This window comes from Lissotriton vulgaris, chromosome 2_1 (genome assembly GCF_964263255.1).
Source record: "Lissotriton vulgaris chromosome 2_1, aLisVul1.2, whole genome shotgun sequence".
NCBI classification, from domain to species: domain Eukaryota; kingdom Metazoa; phylum Chordata; class Amphibia; order Caudata; family Salamandridae; genus Lissotriton; species Lissotriton vulgaris.
Window position 1 is genome coordinate 849,221,018 of NC_141687.1, and position 17,787 is coordinate 849,238,804.

Here is a 17,787-nt window from a genome sequence, read left to right on the forward strand (position 1 = left end):
TCTAAATGATGCACTATGTATAGCATTGAATTTTCATATTTTTTCATTCAGTACATGAAAGAATAATAATAATGCTTTAAATCTAGGTTGTGGGTTTGCAATGGCTGTGTTGTTTTTTTAAAGGAGAAAGAACGTCTAGTGTTGATGCTATGTCTTTGGTATCTTGTACTGTGCCTCAGACACAATTGTTCCAAGCAGGTTCATTTAAATAGAAACAGTTTCCCAGAGGGCGCAATTAAGTAGACAAAGACGACACAATGCCACCACTGGCCTGAGGATTCCGGTTCACAATGTCATCTAATTTAGAGACATTAACTAGACAGAAAAAGGATATGTACGCTAAGTACCTCAAAATCATGTACAGAGACCTAAGACAAAATACAAAAAGAGACACACGTTAAAATAAAAGGAAATAAAAGTGAACTAATTAACCACAAATTAAACAAGACCAAAATGTATACCTAGCAACTGTTGGGACAGGAATGCCACATATGAGATACAAATATTTTTCCATTCCAAGTGCCTGACTGTGTGCGACTTCGTTTTTGATTTTTTTTTATATATATATATATATATATATATATATATATATATATATATATATATATATATATATACATATACATACATACCAAAGGATACTAATGGCCTGACCTATGAGGCCCTGGACTTGTCCTGTTACCTGCAGGGGGCTACCAAGCATGCCCTTATTTGTTAATAGTACACCTATACCTTTAGTAGGTTTAGTGCATAGAGTGGTGATGCAACATGCCGTGTTTTAAAGAATCCAAAGCGTAACAAGCCTTTTTTATCTGGATTACTAGGGTGATGGCCTATTAGCCCACCTGTGTTAGTTGCTCTTGTATGCACTTTCCCAGTCCCTTCTGCTTGCATCTTGGGTGTGTGTTTGAGTGTTGACCAATACCCATTGTAGTACACAGAAGGAATTTGAGTGATCCAGAGTAATGGGCTCCAGTGTGATCAATTTTAGATGCCTCTGGACTGACCTTGGAGAAGATGATGGCGGGCGAGGACTGTACTCCCAGACAGTGCATGTGTGTTGCTTACATTTCTGCAACTGGATGGACAAGACCTAGACAGAGCATTCAGGAGGAATGGTAACAGGGCTCCTTTTGATGTACAACAAGGATTTTAGTTAGCTAGGAGTGGCCGATTAGCCTTTCTGAGCACTGCTATTTGGTGGATAGCTGTGGTAAAGGGAGGCACTGCAGACTTTTTTGCAAACTTGAGCCCTGACATTTTTCTCTACATTGGATTACTCCTTCATTTGTGCGGATGACAGCCAGAGCAGAAACTTCACACTACTTTGTAGCTCTGCTGTGGGTGCTCCAGAATGGAGACAACCCTATAGTGAGAAGGCTGAAAGACCAGGCCTAAACTGGTTTTACAGTCCGACACAGTACATCCACATCTGCTGTCTGGAAGTTGTGTATACCCAAAGCCATCGCATTGGCTCCAGTTCCAAGTCTTATATGACCAAGAAACAGTGTGCTTCACATAGTACTTAAGGGCTGCTGTACAACCATGCCTAGCGTCTGCCTGACAGTCTTCCACAGGTGAGGGGGCATAACCTGAAGTTTGGATTTCCTGTTGGAAGAACTGAGGGCCATATGTATCATTCAAATTGAGATCGCAAATGGCGAAGTTCGCAGAATTTCTGAGTTTGCGATCGCAATTGGGCTTAATGGTATGTATCGCTAAATAAAGAATCACAAAATTTGCGATTCCCTATTTTGCTATTGCATTTACGGAATCGCAAATTGCGATTCCTTAAATGAACTGTAAGAGGCACAGAAAAAGTGCAATATGGCCTTAAAGAATAGCAAATTACCACCGACTTCAAGTTGGTGGGAATTTGCGATTTCTTAGAAAAATTCCCTTTTTTGCATTTTTTAAAGTGCCATGTGGCGCACATACATGCCCAGAGGGCAACAGGGTGTCCTTTTAACACCCTGGCACCCTTGAAATTGCATTCTCAATTTGCGATTCTCTAATTGAGAATCCCAAATTGAGAATGTCTTCCCATTCATTCCTATAGGCCAATAGGAATGAATGGGGAGGTGTTCCTTAATTGCAAATCGCAATTTGCGATTCGCAATTAAGGAATGTGTAGGATTCGCAAAATTATTTGCAAATCCTACATACATAGCGTGTTGCAATTCTCAAATAGCGATTTGCAATTTTAAAAAAAAACGCTATTTGAGATCGCAAATAAACATTGTGATACATATGGCCCTAAGTATCTGCAATGAAGTGTCTAGAAGCCTGCCACACAATAGAGGTAGAGCCAGATTGGACACTGAGAAGGCATGTGTTCAGAAAAAACAAGATCCAGCACATCCCCACTGGCTGTGGGGCACCTAGACGACGCATAGTGCTCAAGAGCAACCAAGGATTACCCTGGTGTCCGTGGGCAACCGCACACTCACTGCAGTTTCTTGCAGGAATCTCAACACCACAATTGCCGAAAACCCTGTGTGGGTTGCAATTTCGGAACCATAGAAGGCCCATTAAGGGCTGCAGCTGCCAATGAAGGCCTGAGCAGTGTGGCAACTGCCAGTGTGCTGAAGGTCAGATTGCGGCTGCCATCTGATGGTGTGCTGAAGGACCTGTCATACCTATTGCGGAGGAATTGCATCTACCTACAGATCAGCATCATCATATCCCTTCAGGACCAATGATAACCATACTGCAAAAGTTACAAAGAAAGTACACCATCAAGGCAATCTCACCCGCGCCCCTAAACATATTTAAAGGTCTTGGTGCTGCAATGGCAATAGAAGGCTGGGCACGCATACAGATGAAAGTGGACAATGCCTGGCTATGAAAAACTACATCAAAGACTGATTCTTTTCTGCGGCACACACAAGTGCATGTGGGATGGGATTTTGAGTGCAAGGCGGACTAAAGGGTCTTGAAAGAACTCTACAAAACTTCATAGGCCAGAATTGAAATAAGAGGGTATTTGAATTATGGCTGTTTCAGCTGCACCTGAGCTCAATTTACGCTAATCTTGGTTGCCCTTAGAAACAGGTAAGAACCCAGAACCAGGAGAGGATGGCTGGGAGGGATACAGATGGAGCCAGAAGGGTTAAGTGCCTACAGGGGATAGCTACCAGAAACACTGACCAGTATACGAAGAGTTTATAGTATTTAGTAAAACTGTGATTAAAGTGGTTTCTTATTTTGCAAAGTTAAGCAGTGGGCAGGACATTCTCTTTATTGGGTCTGTTGGATTGATGGTTGAGTTCTGATTGCCTTCAAACTACCTCCCCAAAAAAGCTTCTGACTTAAGACAAACACAAGAAGGTTTGTACTTCTACTGGGCTTGTACTAATATGGCACTGTAAACTGGGCCATCAGTGTCAAACAAATTCAACTGCATGGTTGAGGCCTCGCAGCCTCCACCTGGACCGTGGCTCCCCGAACGCGAGTCTGGCAGCAATTTTCCTACTGATTCTTCGATTTGCTGATGGAGTGATACAAACATAACGTTTCTACAAAGGAAGAACATCATCTTTAATTTATAGACAAAAAGAATTACATGTGTAGAATGTTATCAATTTTCTGTAGTTTCGAGAATTATGTGTACAATGGTATGGCAAGTCAATTAAAGTCTGACCCAGTGAACCTAGCAGGAATGAATATTAGAGAAGGAATCACAAATATCCTGGGGCACTGAATGACAACTCTAGAGACATATATGTTTCCAGGCCACTGCTGATAGAAGATGTTCTAAGAACGTTATGATGAGAATGACAAGGACCCTAACAATTCAATATTTGAGTATTGGGAAACTGGAAGCCAATGTGATTAAAATGCAAACCTGCACTTGAATTCAACCTTGTACTCGGATATGTCCCTACAAACCACATTCACGACAGTAACCCAAAGGTTAGAAATACATACAAGTAAGTATTGTTTTGAAATCCCAACCAAATGACAAGGAGCAACTACTAAGTAAACACAGTTATTATTAGTCTTTTGATTAATACATAAAAATATCGTTGGTGGGGTAATACATTTTGATACTGCTTGGTGTAACCTTTATGAAAATACATAGCCATTGCTGGAATGTCCTATCGTTAAAAAGCGGATCACATCAGAACTGAAGGCCAAGACATGATGAATCGTACTTGTAAACATGAGGGAGAAAAGGCAACAATTCCAGCAATTAAGAAAATAGATGCAGTCTGTATGAAAATAATACTAGAACCCAGGATTGTTTGTCCCAAATCTATTGGGTGCGCCAAGGAGACCAGTCCTAAAATTTGGATTAAATCCACTAGCATGCTGTGCAAAGCCATAACTGAATCCTTGACCGTATGGTCTAGTTTGGGGACTTGGGAGGATGACAGGGTTCATGTTCTTCCCTGGTGTGTTGAAAGCAAACTCTGGTGGAGGACTAATAGGTTTTAGCGGCGTTGAAGTTGCTGGGCTCAGATCGTCGACCATCTTTGGCATAGGAATAACATAGTGATCTGGCAGATTCATTACGCTAGGGGGGGTTGCACCATGAGCCAAGACAGGCCGGACCCAGTCGTCCTTGAAGATCTGAACGGTTAGCGTACCAACCAATGCATGCAGGCGATGCACGACGTGGGCCAGCACTAGTTGCTCATTGGCATCGCGTCGGATGCGAACATGAACGGAGCCAGCCATGCCATCGAAGCCCAGTGTCCAGAAGTGTTCGTTGCGTAGCTCCAGAACACCATCCAAGGTGGAAACCTCACGAAGAAGTTTATCAAGCTGTCCTGCTGCATGGGGAGGCGTGGTCTGCAGCAGCACCTTTCCACTATAAACACTGACAGGGTGCATGGTGGCACAAGTCATGATGGCGATTGTTGCAGCGGCGGCCACGTCTGCCCCCTGGTATCCTTCAGCCATGTCCAGCAGCATATAGGCTAGCAGTAGCGCCATGGCTCCTGCCAGGTCCAAAAGAAGAAATGGGTTGATTCGAGGAAGCAGCAGAGGGCCCAGGCCAGGTAGAATTCCGCAGAGGCTACGGCTCAAGTCGGCAACGTGTTCCTGTAGCCAGCCTGTGCCCGCCAGCTGGCAAACAGATGCAAGTGCGCGGTTGGGAGCTAGAAGGCGGCTGCCCAGGTTGCAGAGTAGGCCTAGCAGGGCGCCCAGCGGCAGAAGACCAGGGTGTACCTGTTGCTCCTCTGGCGGAGAAAGCAGCCGTTCTCCACTCTCTTTCAGGATTAGCAAGGAACCCAGCTGCGCCAGCACAGCAGAGGCGAATGCGGTCAATACTCCCAGCCGCGGAGCCAGGCCAAAGGAGTAATGGGTTCCACCGGGTGGCGGAACCGGAGAGCGGCGAAGAGAGACCCAGCGGCCAGCCAGACCCCCTAGCAGACCCAGCAGTCCAAAAACAGAGAGCGACGCGTAGGCCAGTAGTGCCAAACTGCGCGAAGCACCGCTCCATCGTACAAGCACAACCAGGCTGAGAGCATGCAGAGCCACAATAAGCAGCGCCCTCCAGCCCACAGCTAAACGTAGTTCTCGCAGCCCATTCGCCCAGCGCGGCCCCCGCCGCCCTAGCAAGTGTATGTAAGTCATGGAAGCCGCGTCAAATTCCGCTGGGGTCCGGAGATGATCAGACAAGCCCGTCACAACACAGCTTCTCTTCCGTTAACCAACAGAGGTGGGAAACGTCATAATGGCAGCCATGTTAGATTGGAGAGAACGTTTAAAACGCACAGTGTTGCGACCGTGTACGAATGAGAAGGGTAATAAACAGAGTTGACATACTAGCTTAAGAGGAGGCATATTGAATTGGAAATAATTCCAGAGATATTGGAGTGGGTAAAATGAAAGCTCTCGTACATGAAGATGACAAAACTCTTTAATAGATAGTAACATTTATTAACACCAATCATAATATGTAAACACGATTGCATATTTTTATCGCGACTGCGACATATGAGCCAAAGTCCACCCGTTATTTTTATTATTAGTTGCTACCTCTCGTTTTCCAATGAAAGTGATAGCAGTAAACCTACGTCATTACATTTACCTTCCCATCTGAGGTTAGAGAGGCTTGGAACGCACGCTTCTCTGATAGTTCCTCCTTGTGACAGCGTGCGCCGGAAGCGCAACATTGGCGGTTGAAGTGTGTGCTGCTTGCAGCTTACACTATCGGGAGAATGCCTGGGGCTGTGATGGCTGAGAGTCCGGTGAGCTTCCGGAAGATGCTGGAACAGAGCGAGGAGCAAGAGCTGGAGGTAACGCAGGATTGTGAACCGAGCTATTGGATTTGTTGTTGTATGGTCAATTCTCGACGCGGGCTTAGATGTAATCGTTGTGCGAAACGATCAACAATTGTGGCGAACTCAATCCAGGTTAATCACACGCATGTGTGCCTTTTTAAAATCAACGTCCTACTACATGGCGGAATGTTATAGCTACTAAATAAATAGGCATACTTGCTTTCAAACACCTGGGACGTATTGTACAGCTCGCTGATATGCCGAAGCTGTTTACCCAGGATGCAGCGCTTTTACTGTGATGGAAAAGATGGGGTTTTCAAAAGGGACAAGGCCATGAAACAGGATTCCTGTAAAGAAGCGTGGCATCTGTAAAGAAGGGCATGGCCTTATAGAGGGGACAAGAATCCTCACAAATTCATAAACCGTTCTTTCACCAAATTCTAAGCAACAGTATAATTAAATGTATGCAGAAACATTTCTCTGTGCCATTATGAATTGTAAGTCTGAAAGGATTTTCTGGGGGGGAAATACAGGTATTTTTAAACAGCTTGCACATTTAATGAGCTAGTTCTACAGAATGCCTATTTTCATACTCTGCATTCAAAAGCTTAGCGTTTGGAGGAGACATTTTCACTTTCAGTTTGAAAACATTATGCATAGATATGATGCCTAATAGCTATCCTAAAGGTTTTGTTTAATTTTGAAAGTCATGGCAGTCATGGGAAAGTGAGAAACTAGTAGTACTGTTTGGAGAGCTAAACAAGCATTGGAAATGCAATAGGTCTCGCATTAGGAAAGTTTGAGCAATTGGTATTGTAAAGGACACTCTTTTTTTATTTATGTGTTGGTTTTGAAAATAGCAAAAGTAATAGCTTTGTCAGTTACAATGTCAATAGTTTTAACTTTCGCAAATGTGACACCTATAGCATTTGTAATGCAATGTGTGTTGTCTTTACGTGACTTTTGATGTATTGATATTGCAAATAACAATGGCTTTTAATTTTGAAAATAATTAATACTTAAATAACATTTATTGTAATTTATAATGGCAATAGCTTAAACGTTTGTAAATTAATTTTGTGAAGATTATGTTCAGTGTATTTTATTGTGACGAAAATCCAAGAACATTGCATTTGCACCCGGTGGTGGATGTGGTGGTGGTGGATGTGGTGGTGGATGCGGTGGTGGTGCATGTGGTGGATGTGGATGTCATGGTGGATGTGGAGGTGATGGTGGATGTGGTGGATGTGGTGGTGGTGGTGGATGCGGTGGATGTGGTGGTGGATGCGGTGGGTGAAACTGAAAGTAGGATACCTCTTTTCAGGTTTGTAATAGGACGTTTTACCATACAACACATGGGGCCAGTGTTTACATAGGAAAGGCAGAGTTAGCTGATTACATACTGATGTCGGAGAAACTGAAAATAATCACCTGGCGCTGAGTGACGTTACCTTTTTTTGGTAGTGTAACTTCAAATTCCATATTACAAGTCCAGGATTACAAGACCTAGCAGGCAAGGAAATAGAAATGGACTACTTACTTGTACTTGAAACTAAACAACCTAAGCTGTGTAAAATTGCATCCGAGTACTCCATGAATTGGATGCAAAATACAGAGTGCTCACATTTCCTAGACTCAACAAATGATAAGCAGTGGGCGGGCTGCAAGTCCTTTAATTAGTAACTATGCCACTAGACCACATCTTCAATTGTAATGCCATATAAATAATACCACTTAAACACCGCTTGTGCCGAAGGCAGAATAAACAGACATCATAGTAACCACCTTGAACATCAAGCAAATCTAAAAGAGAGCATGCGTGTTTCTCCCAACGTGAAAAACTTGCCTCACTTTCCTTCGAGATTAGCTATTTTGAGCCTGAAATTACAAAAAATGCGCCGTCCGCATAAAACTCAAAAAGGCTGTGGTACCGTGATTTCATTGCTGCCCTGAATTCAATGCGGCTGAAATGAAAAACGTCAGGGCTCGAAGGGAGCGTGTTCCTATTTGCTCCCGAGTTTCTTTGGAGAGGGGCAGTTTGGTAATTTCGCAACAGGACAAACAGTTGGGAACTTCAACTAAATAATAAAACAGGTACCGAAATACATCAGTAAAGCAGATACTCCTTACTGGCACGAGACCTAGAAACAACACTTTGAAAATAAATAAATCTGGTGTCCTTGAGCGAAGTCCCTAACCGACCCAGCTGCTGAAGTAAGAGGTTGATGCTCTGTGGCAGCACGGCCCGGGATTGGCTGATATTTTCATTGCAATCTCCAAGTGGAGAGGAATCTGCCATTAGCAGCTACAGACAGCGCACGGGAGTGAGGCAAAGCGGTTCAACAATGAAGTCTGGCGTGAACAGAATCATTCTACAAACCAGTAAGAACTCTGCTTTGCCGTGTTACCATAACAAAGAGCTCGCCGGGCTCTTAAAGAGGCAGAACTTTCATTTACGGTGTAGCGACTGAAAACAGCTCGACCAAAAAAACACAGTGGAGCTGTCGCCCTAAAAGTAGTGTGTCGTCGAAAATTATTATTCGTGTCTATAAATTAGGATGGTGAACTCTAATCGTCTCTGCATCGAATAAGGCACGCAGAGTCTGTAAGAGAGAGAGTGGGGAGGAGAGGAGGAGGGGGGAGGAGAGCAGGAGGAGGAGGGGGGAGGAGAGTAGGGGAGGCACGGCCTAGCGGCCGTGCAACCAAGAAGTGAGGGGGCGGAGCTGGGGGAGGCTGTGAGAGAGCGAGTGGGCAAGGCAGGCGGCTGGGGGCATGTGGGCTTTGCCGTGTTACCATAACAAAGAGCTCGCCGGGCTCTTAAAGAGGCAGAACTTTCATTTACGGTCTAGCGACTGAAAACAGCTCGACCAAAAAAACACAGTGGAGCCGTCGCCCTAAAAGTAGTGTGTCGTCGAAAATTATTATTCGTGTCTATAAATTAGGATGGTGAACTCTAATCGTCTCTGCATCGAATAAGGCACGCAGAGTCTGTAAGAGAGAGAGTGGGGAGGAGAGTAGGAGGAGGAGGGGGGAGGAGAGTAGGGGAGGCACGGCCTAGCGGCCGTGCAATCAAGAAGTGAGGGGGCGGAGCTGGGGGAGGCTGTGAGAGAGTGGGCAAGGCAGGCGGCTGGGGGCATGTGCACGCGCTTTTAAGCTCAATGCGCATGCGCATTGAGCTTAAATTTCACGGGCACTGCAAGGAATCGCCACGATTCCTTGCAAGTTGGTTAAAGAGTGTTTAAGCCCCCATAGTCTCGCAAGCTCGATGCGCATGCGCATCGACAGGCAAGACCTAAAAACTACTCAAAGAAAAAGCAGCAATGGTAGTGAACCCTTTGGGTGCAAGGCAGCCAGAGAGACAAATGCAGCTTCGTGATAGCAGAGTGTGAGATAGGAATGTTTATGCATTTGTTAGAGCCACGAGTTTATCACAGTGACAGAGTAACAACTAGAAATAAAATGTAAATTAAAAAAACAACACTCAACAAAGCTTTGCATCAGTTGCAGTGAATGCTCTGTCTCAGTAACTGCGGATAAAGAAGGGTTTTCACGGAACATTTATTCTCTGTATTACATCTCTTTTTTAGTCTGATCAGCCGAAAATTTGCCCTTAGAACACATCAGTTAATCATTGCCTTAGTGTTACATTTAGAGCCTCACTCTGCCCACCTCGCCTCTTGCAAATTCCATACATGTGGTTTCCGATCACTGCCCATGATCATAGCTTGTGATCGCATACTTAACAAAGTCCCCCCCTCGAAGTTCCATCCAAGGCTGGGGAAGGGTGGTACCTCACCAAGGACATATGTTTCATCCTGAGGGCAAGAGAAACAAGCATTGGCATAGCCATTAGGTCTCGCCTTTGGGACCCTATAAGTATTTAATTAAGCAGCACAATATCCTTGGTGCAACATCAACTGCTGTATGGCTAAACACATATAATGTCCCAAAGGCGAGACCTATTGGCTATGCCAATGCTTGTTGCTTGCGATTCAACTGAAGATTTTAAGCGGGAAGTGGAATGGTCACAAAAATGGCCCAGATATAGACAGGCCAGTGACTTGGAAAGTACCTAAGTAAAGGCTGCAACCACTCTTGCGCTTGGCAACATACATGTTTGCTTCCCAGTCTCCTATAGACTTCAGATGCATGGTGCCCACTTACTAATCAGACAACGTAGCTTGTCCCCAGCTCAGACACCAAGGAGACATTGTGCGGGTCCATGGCCAGCACCTTTATCCTGAAGTTGCAGCACAGCTGGAATCCTGTTGTCTGAGGTGGAAACAAAGTTCTGTAGCACAATATATAAAGTGTGGAAGCTGTCTGAAAGCATGCATATTAGGGAGAGGTGTTCCTTTCTTTCCACGCCTTGTGAATCTGGAACGGACATACATGTGCAGGAGTGGTGCTAATCAATCAATCATCGCATTTATATAGCGCGCTACTCACCCAGAGGGTCTCAAGGCGCTGGGGGAGGGGGGTCCGCTACTGCTCGAACAGCCAGGTCTTGAGTTGCTTCCTGAAGGCGAGGTGGTCCTGGGTCAGGCGGAGGTGGGTGGGGAGGGAATTTCATGTCTTGGCGGCGAGGTAGGAGAAGGACCGTCCCCCTGTGGTGGCTCTTCGGATGCGGGGGACGGCGGCGAGGGCGTGGCTGGTCGATCGAAGCTGGCGTTTGGGAGCGTAGAAGTTGAGGCGGTTGTTGAGGTATCCTGGGCCTTGGTTGTGTAGGGCTTTGTGTGCGTGGGTGAGGAGACGGAAGGTGATTCTCTTGTTGACCGGGAGCCAGTGCAGGTCTCTCAGGTGTCCGGAGATGTGGCTGCGACGGGGGATGTCCAGATGTCCATGTAATACACGCCTTTGCTCTGCACTTCCGAGAAGGCAGGGAGCCAATGCAGAACCAGTAAAAGTAGTATTAGGAAATAATACTGTAAAAGCATTGATATGGTTTCTTAGCCGATATGATACTTTAAAGTGGATAAAATATATACATACATAAATACATTGACTAACGTACTCAACTGGTGCTTCTAACTAACTAAGCCTACCTGACCTAAGCATAATACTTGGGAAGGGATGAGTAAGTAGCAGTTTAAGTTAAGTTGGTTAAGATTATTTTGCCAAGAGTCTGCATCAAGAATTCTCTTACGGGTTTAGTCAGCTCCGTACCTTGGTAATAGAATGTGGGAGGTCTGGTATCTCTTTCCTCAGGACTCTATATCCCAGCAACCCGCAAGGGTAGGCTGGTAACACCGGAGCTGGATTTTCTCGGCTGGAGAAAAAGACAGCGTCTCTCTCAGTGCATCAAACGGGAGGGGCGGCTTCCGTGGGCTCTCGCATCAGCTGGGCCCTCGGGCAAGTAGATGGCCGCTCTGCTCCAAACCACCGTGTGTTTGCTTAAGGCAACTGTTGGTATTTTATACCTGAAAGGTGCCGGGTTTGACGTAAGGTTGGACATAAGACGTCACCAAGAACTAACAGTTCTTACTGGACTCCAGGAGTTCTTGTTTAAATCAAAACAAAAGCAGGGGGGGAATTTCCCGGGCTGCTGGAGGCTTGGTTTGCTTAAAGAACGCTTTGTGCTTTCTAGGAGTCGATGGGAGTAGCCGTGCTGTGGACTGCATGGGCTATTGCTGAATATGGATCTGATTCTTATGCCTTTATCAGGATATTATTGATTTATAAGGCCATAAATCGGGAATTTCGAATTAGGGTCCTATATATAAACACAACACCCATCCACGGATTGATGTCCATCATTACTAAAAAGTAAGCAATAGTAAACATTCAACGATGCATGTGTGTTTTCGACCCACACCAAAATACATATTTCGCATTTGAAATGGTATAAGGTAAATACACGAAATTTAGTGATAGTACTGTACGCTTTTCAAGCAGTGGCATCATTCAGATAAATACATATATATATCAGCTGAATGAATTGCGAAAATTACACATGAAATGGCTCTAAATACAGAAAAGAAGGTTGAGACCATTTAATGACATATTTATACAAATTGCTGTATATGTGCTAGAGGCTGAGGTAAAATATTGTCTCTAGTATCCTAAAAATAGAAGCTCTGTTCTCTAAGAATAGTTCTACTTTAAGCAGAGTACCATGTGCCAAAAAAAGGTAAATATTTTGAAAAATGGGCAAAAATAATTTCGCTTTCAGGGAAAAATGAGTTCCAAATATTTTCTGTAGCTTTGTTTATAAAAAAAAACTGAAGGCCGAATTCAGAGTTCAGGGAACGCTGTGTGCTCATTGTTTTTATTAAGAGTTATTCTCGTTGATTGGAGAGAACATTATTTCAGACAGACCTGCAAAAAATTGGTCTACCACATCAGGTGAAAGTTCGACCAAGTTAGAAAATACTGCAACTGTGCAGTTCTCTGCGTGATTGCTATCATCAATGGTTGGATCAGCAATGCTCACAGAAGGCTGTACCTGTTTGGTGCTGCTTTCCTCTCGTACTTCACCGCCACCTATTCGTAGTGGGGAAGTCTTGACGAATGCAGTCATCAGAATCGGTAGCCGCTGGGGACAACACGATGCATGAGTCGTTACAGGACCTAGCAAAGTATCGATATCCATTGGTACTGCTGATTGTAGTGTAAGACAGATGTCCAACACACTGTCTTCTCCGCATAGCAGACATCGAAGCACAGGTGTGATGCAATCTTGCCAGATCGGTCTGAATGAAAGTAACCAGGTTGTACTCGGATCTCTTAGCCGGGCCAATCCGAGGACCTTAGTGATACGGTCTCGGTATCGTATTGCTAGGATCATTTCTTCCATCTTTGCTAGAGTCTTGTCTGTGGATTGGCTTGCCATATCGGTGCAGAAGAAGCAAAAATAAAATTCCTGCCACGAGTCCCAAGATTAAGGGTAGGCGGCCAAAGACAGAATGGACAAAATTCGGGAAGATGCCCAGAACTGTTTCAAAGGGTGCTAACAGTCCCGAAAAAATTGTCTTAAATACATATGCGATGCCACTGGTATCAGACATGTTTAAGATTTGGCTTAGTATTTCTACGAAATGCACGGGGCAATTTGTCGATAAAAGGGAATGTATCTCTGCTGATGTCCTTGCAACTTGCAGATCATACATTTCTTTTGATGACGTTAACGGCACGGTTGTCTGTAAAAGAATAGACTTCATTCTGCTTAAAATATCAATTTGAATAGAAGAGATATTCAACCGAGGCCATAACGCAGCCCCCATATCTGGATTGCTGTGTGGATACAATACCTACATACAGCAAATGGCCCTGAAAGTTACAGTTGTCAGATAGGCTTTTCCTGGCAGCATGCCACAACAGCTCTGGTCACTTATTAAAACGTAACTGCCGTTAGAAAGTGGTCTAAAAAATGGCTATCTGTTTTGCAGGCGTGCCATGCAGGTGACATGAAATGTTATTTGAAGACCCTTCGCAGGCTCCATGCAAATTGATACCTTGACACAGAAGTGTACCGCTTAGTGATTTTTTTACAATTTTTACCACTAAGAAATACCTCCTTGTTCTCTTCACTACAACATCTGTGTGTATAAGGTAAATCCCAGGTTGATTTGATGTATTCTTTACCCAACCTTTCATACTGGCCTACAGGTATATACTCTTGACAGTATTTAAACTGGAAAGTTGTTATCGGAATTGTAATCGTTCCATGTATTATCCATTCAATGACAGGTCTCTCTGACATTGTCAATGGTAATCTCTCGAGTTTTTCAATGCTTAGAATCGTATAATCTGCTCCTTTTTGTGCCAAACTGATTTGTTTATCAGTAAGGTTAAAGATGCCGAATAATGACGTTGTGTTGATTAAACGCCATGGTACGTAGCCTGAACGCAGATTTTGCAATGTCCAACCAAGCTGTACAATAGAACTTATTTGAGACTGACCATGTTGTAACATTAGTAAGTCCTGCTCTATTATATCAAAAGCAGATGATACAATGCTGTCCAGTGAATATTTTCTGGAGGACAGAGTCGTTAACCCATTGTCCACAACAGAAAGTGATTTTTCCAAATTTATACGATCAATTTATCGTATTTTTTCTGCTGTCTCAATTTGCATTACTTTCCATGCTTCTTTGTACGCAGCGTATGTACCGGCCGCTATGAAACGTTTTTGACGCTGTTTGCGTGGTCCCATTATGAAATCACGCAAGTCAGCACCGTCTTTAAATAAAGTCAAGTGTTGCTTAATTTCAGCTAGTGTGGATTTCTCTAGCCACTCAAGGCATAGTTTCCCTACACTGTATGTTGTAACTACCCCTGGATGTTGTCTCTGGGAGTATCTAGGGTCTGGTCATTTTGAACCCCTGTGTTTTGTTCAGGAATCTATCTTGACAGTTATTCGTGTCTGTTGGCCAGATCAACCACTTTTTCCAATCGGGATGCGTTCTGTTTTTGGTGTAAAATATGGGATACGTCTATCTCCACATCTGTAGTGCTGTCACTATCAGTTATGGGTTTCGGAATAGACGGTTTATTTAAATCTTTTATCTTAGCTAGGCCAAGACAAGTAGTTTGTTGAATTGCATCATTCAAGAATATTATTTGTTCTGGGATCATGCAGGCCCTAAATAGTGCTTCTAGGCCTTGTACTTGCCAATCTTTGGAACCCCAGATCGTTTTTGTTTCAATGGTGTTTTTCCAAAATTCGATACCTTATGTAGACAGTTTGTCATAAAATATTTCAGAATAAATCAGTTTAGTATTTGTCAACATTGTTTTCATTCCCGTCCTACTTAACATTTTGAAATAAAACGTTTCTGGATCACTGTTATTAAACCCTGAGAAGTATTGGAATTTCTCATAAAATGTTTTGAACTACCTTTTGGTGGAGTTGGACAGTGTTCCCACTGGTTATAAGATAAAACATTTCTAGGCTGAGCAGTTTTATGCAAATAGTGATCACCATAATGGTTGTAACAGTATAACTCTTCATAATTCGATGAACCCTGCAAGTAATCATGTTCTGTAAACTTGGCTGACATTACTAAATCTGACATCATATTATTAATGCTTTCAATGTCCCAGTCATCAGAGAAGGTACTTGGTTTCACAAAGTCACTTAATGAAACTTTGAACTGGTGTGGATACTTCAAGAGCTCAACCGGGCCAAAAATGTCATAATCAGTTCTGTCCCATGCTACCCCACCGGGTAGTAGTTTGGCTGAGATGTTTACAGATGTCAGTTCTCTTTTCTCGATGTGAGAGGATATGTGAGGCTTTAGGACCAAGTTGATGTTCTGACTTGCTGTGTCCATTGCACTATATTTTCCATCAATGAATTTTCCCAAACAGAGAACCATGATGAGCCAAAGCAGGAGATTAAGTACACCTAACACAATCCAAACCTCAATCCATGGTGATATCAGATATGTTTCTTTTAGTTGGTGAAAAAGTTCAATTACTTTGTCTTTGAAAGTTTTGTTGGAGGCGTTTCGTCATGCTCGCTTGGATCTTCTGAGAAATCGTCGAAGTTGATGAAGTAGCCAGATGCAGTTCTGTCGATTGTTGGGATTTTTCCTGGATTTTCATTTGCTTTTGCATTTTTCTTTGTTTCATTAGAATAGTCAGAGGCTAAATCATTGTAGATTTGTGTTTCTTGATGAACCGTTGTTATTTGGGTTTCAAGAGGCACTAGTTCCATGGCATTATTGCCTAGTCCTTTTTTTTTTATTCACCGCAGCTTCATCAAATTTGATTAGTCTCTCAGCATGAGCCTCTTGGATTGTTGCAAATTTCGGTATTCTGCTATTTTTTGAGAGTCCACTTGGCCTGCTACTTATTACTGGCCACATGATTTTGGTTTTACCAGGTCAATGGATACAACTCTGTTCTCCCTTTTACCAGCAAGGGGCGGTAGTACAACTGATCTTGTTCCGCTGATAGCTAAGACAGGTACTGCTTTTCTGTAAGAAGGCCCAAATTCCTTCTTTACCGCGATCTTTTCTCTGACCAGATCCCCAATCTTTGGAATCCAGACAGGTCTTGCTGGGACAGGTGGTTTTTCTTCAGTGGCTGTCGGCTGTAGTTTCAACTTTGTTACTCAGGTTTTTTCTTGTTTCATTTAAATCCTGTAAAACAGCCAAACGATCTTTGATATCAAAGGATTTTTCTTCTACCACTGAAGTATGACTATCAAGATCCTGAATAAGCATTCTAGTCCCGAACAATAGTTCGTATGGAGTGAGACCTTTTAGAGGATTTCTTGGCAGATTATTAAGACTACGTTGGACACTTGTTAAATGTTTGACCCACCCATCACCCGAACGTAATACCCTCGCCGTTATAGATTACTTTATGTCCCGTTTTTTTCTTTCCACAACCGCATTTCCCTCAGGGTGGAAGGGAGAAGAGTACCGCAATGCGATGCCCATGCTGTTCATGGCCTCTTTGTAAGCTCGAGAGCTAAACGCAGGACCCTGATCAGAATGTAGCATGCCAATTGCGTATGTGCCGATATAGACTCGCAAATCTTTTATAACAGTTCTGGTGTCAGCCGAATGCTGCTGGTCTACATAATCAAGTTAATATGTCTTAATAATTATTGGGACGCATTTCTCTGGTTGGATTTCTGTATCATAGAATGCCTGAAGCTTTCTAACAAAGATGTCCGGGCAGTATCCTGGTCCGGTTCACAGCTGCGATCTCTGTTGCAGTCTGGACAATCCATTGCAAATTTGTAAATTTGCACGCTCATTCCCGGCCACCAGTACTCTGATTGTAATTCTATTAAAGATTTCAAGATCTGTTGGTGCCTCGGACCTAGTCCCATGTGTGCGTCTTCAATCAGGAAGACTCTCCTGTTCGTGTTTGGAATTACTCTATCCCCCACTCCAGGGATTTGAGCAAAAGGAACGGAGTTTGCATCAATTATGTATGTATTACTGAGTGGATAGTTGAGAGGTAATGCTGCATAATCGCCTTTTAGTGAGGCTTTTACCGCCAGCATGGTTTCCCCATCTATGTGTTTTTCTGAACGCTTTTCAGTGGCTACGGAAGCCGGTTGAAGTGCTTCTGCTGTGGCTGTGTTAGCCAATGAATTCCCTGCAACGTGAACGCCATCACGTTGATGACTGTGTGTGTATCATGTGAGTCTTCTGTAGTTCTTTCTTTAAAAGAACTACTTGTTCCCAAAGCGATTTATGCTTTATTGTGGCACCTGTGTCATCTTTGTAACCGTTTTTGATCCATGTCTGCATGTCACTGTTGTATGATTTGACGCAGAAATACGAATCGCACACAATTAGTGTCGGGAATTCACGATCAGCATTTTCAAGCGCCATCTTTAAAGATCTTATTTCAGCTCGTTCAGCTGAACAGTTTCTGATTGATTCAGTTTTGGTAATCATTGGTCTGAATTTACCAGAGCGCCAGCGACCTTTAACAATCGCGCACGCTGCTTTGTACGATTTTTGCACTACATTGTAGTGTTGTGCAAATCTGTCCATGTAGATTACACAATTGTACTTTTCTAGAGGCAGAATTTCGATTGGCAGAGGATATTCTTGTTCGTACTCTAGATCATCTAGTTTCATCA

The 17,787-nt window shown here is 43.5% G+C and overlaps 2 protein-coding genes across 2 annotated transcripts in view; one reads left to right on the forward strand and one right to left on the reverse strand.

Moving 5' to 3' along the window:
* Positions 1 to 3,521: 3,521 nt before the first annotated feature.
* SLC30A6 (solute carrier family 30 member 6) lies at positions 3,522 to 5,702 on the reverse strand. Its single transcript, XM_086956300.1, has one exon. The coding sequence runs from the start codon at positions 5,581 to 5,583 to the stop codon at positions 4,231 to 4,233; it is 1,353 nt and encodes a 450-aa protein (XP_086812426.1). The 5' UTR covers positions 5,584 to 5,702; the 3' UTR covers positions 3,522 to 4,230.
* Positions 5,703 to 6,087: 385 nt separating this feature from the next.
* The window catches only part of COPS8 (COP9 signalosome subunit 8), a 118,779-nt gene continuing 107,079 nt past the window's right edge, over positions 6,088 to 17,787 (forward strand). The window contains exon 1 of the mRNA XM_086956301.1: positions 6,088 to 6,248. Within this exon, the coding sequence (XP_086812427.1) occupies positions 6,171 to 6,248 (78 nt within the window). The 5' untranslated portion in view covers positions 6,088 to 6,170. The remainder of the gene's footprint in view (positions 6,249 to 17,787) is intronic.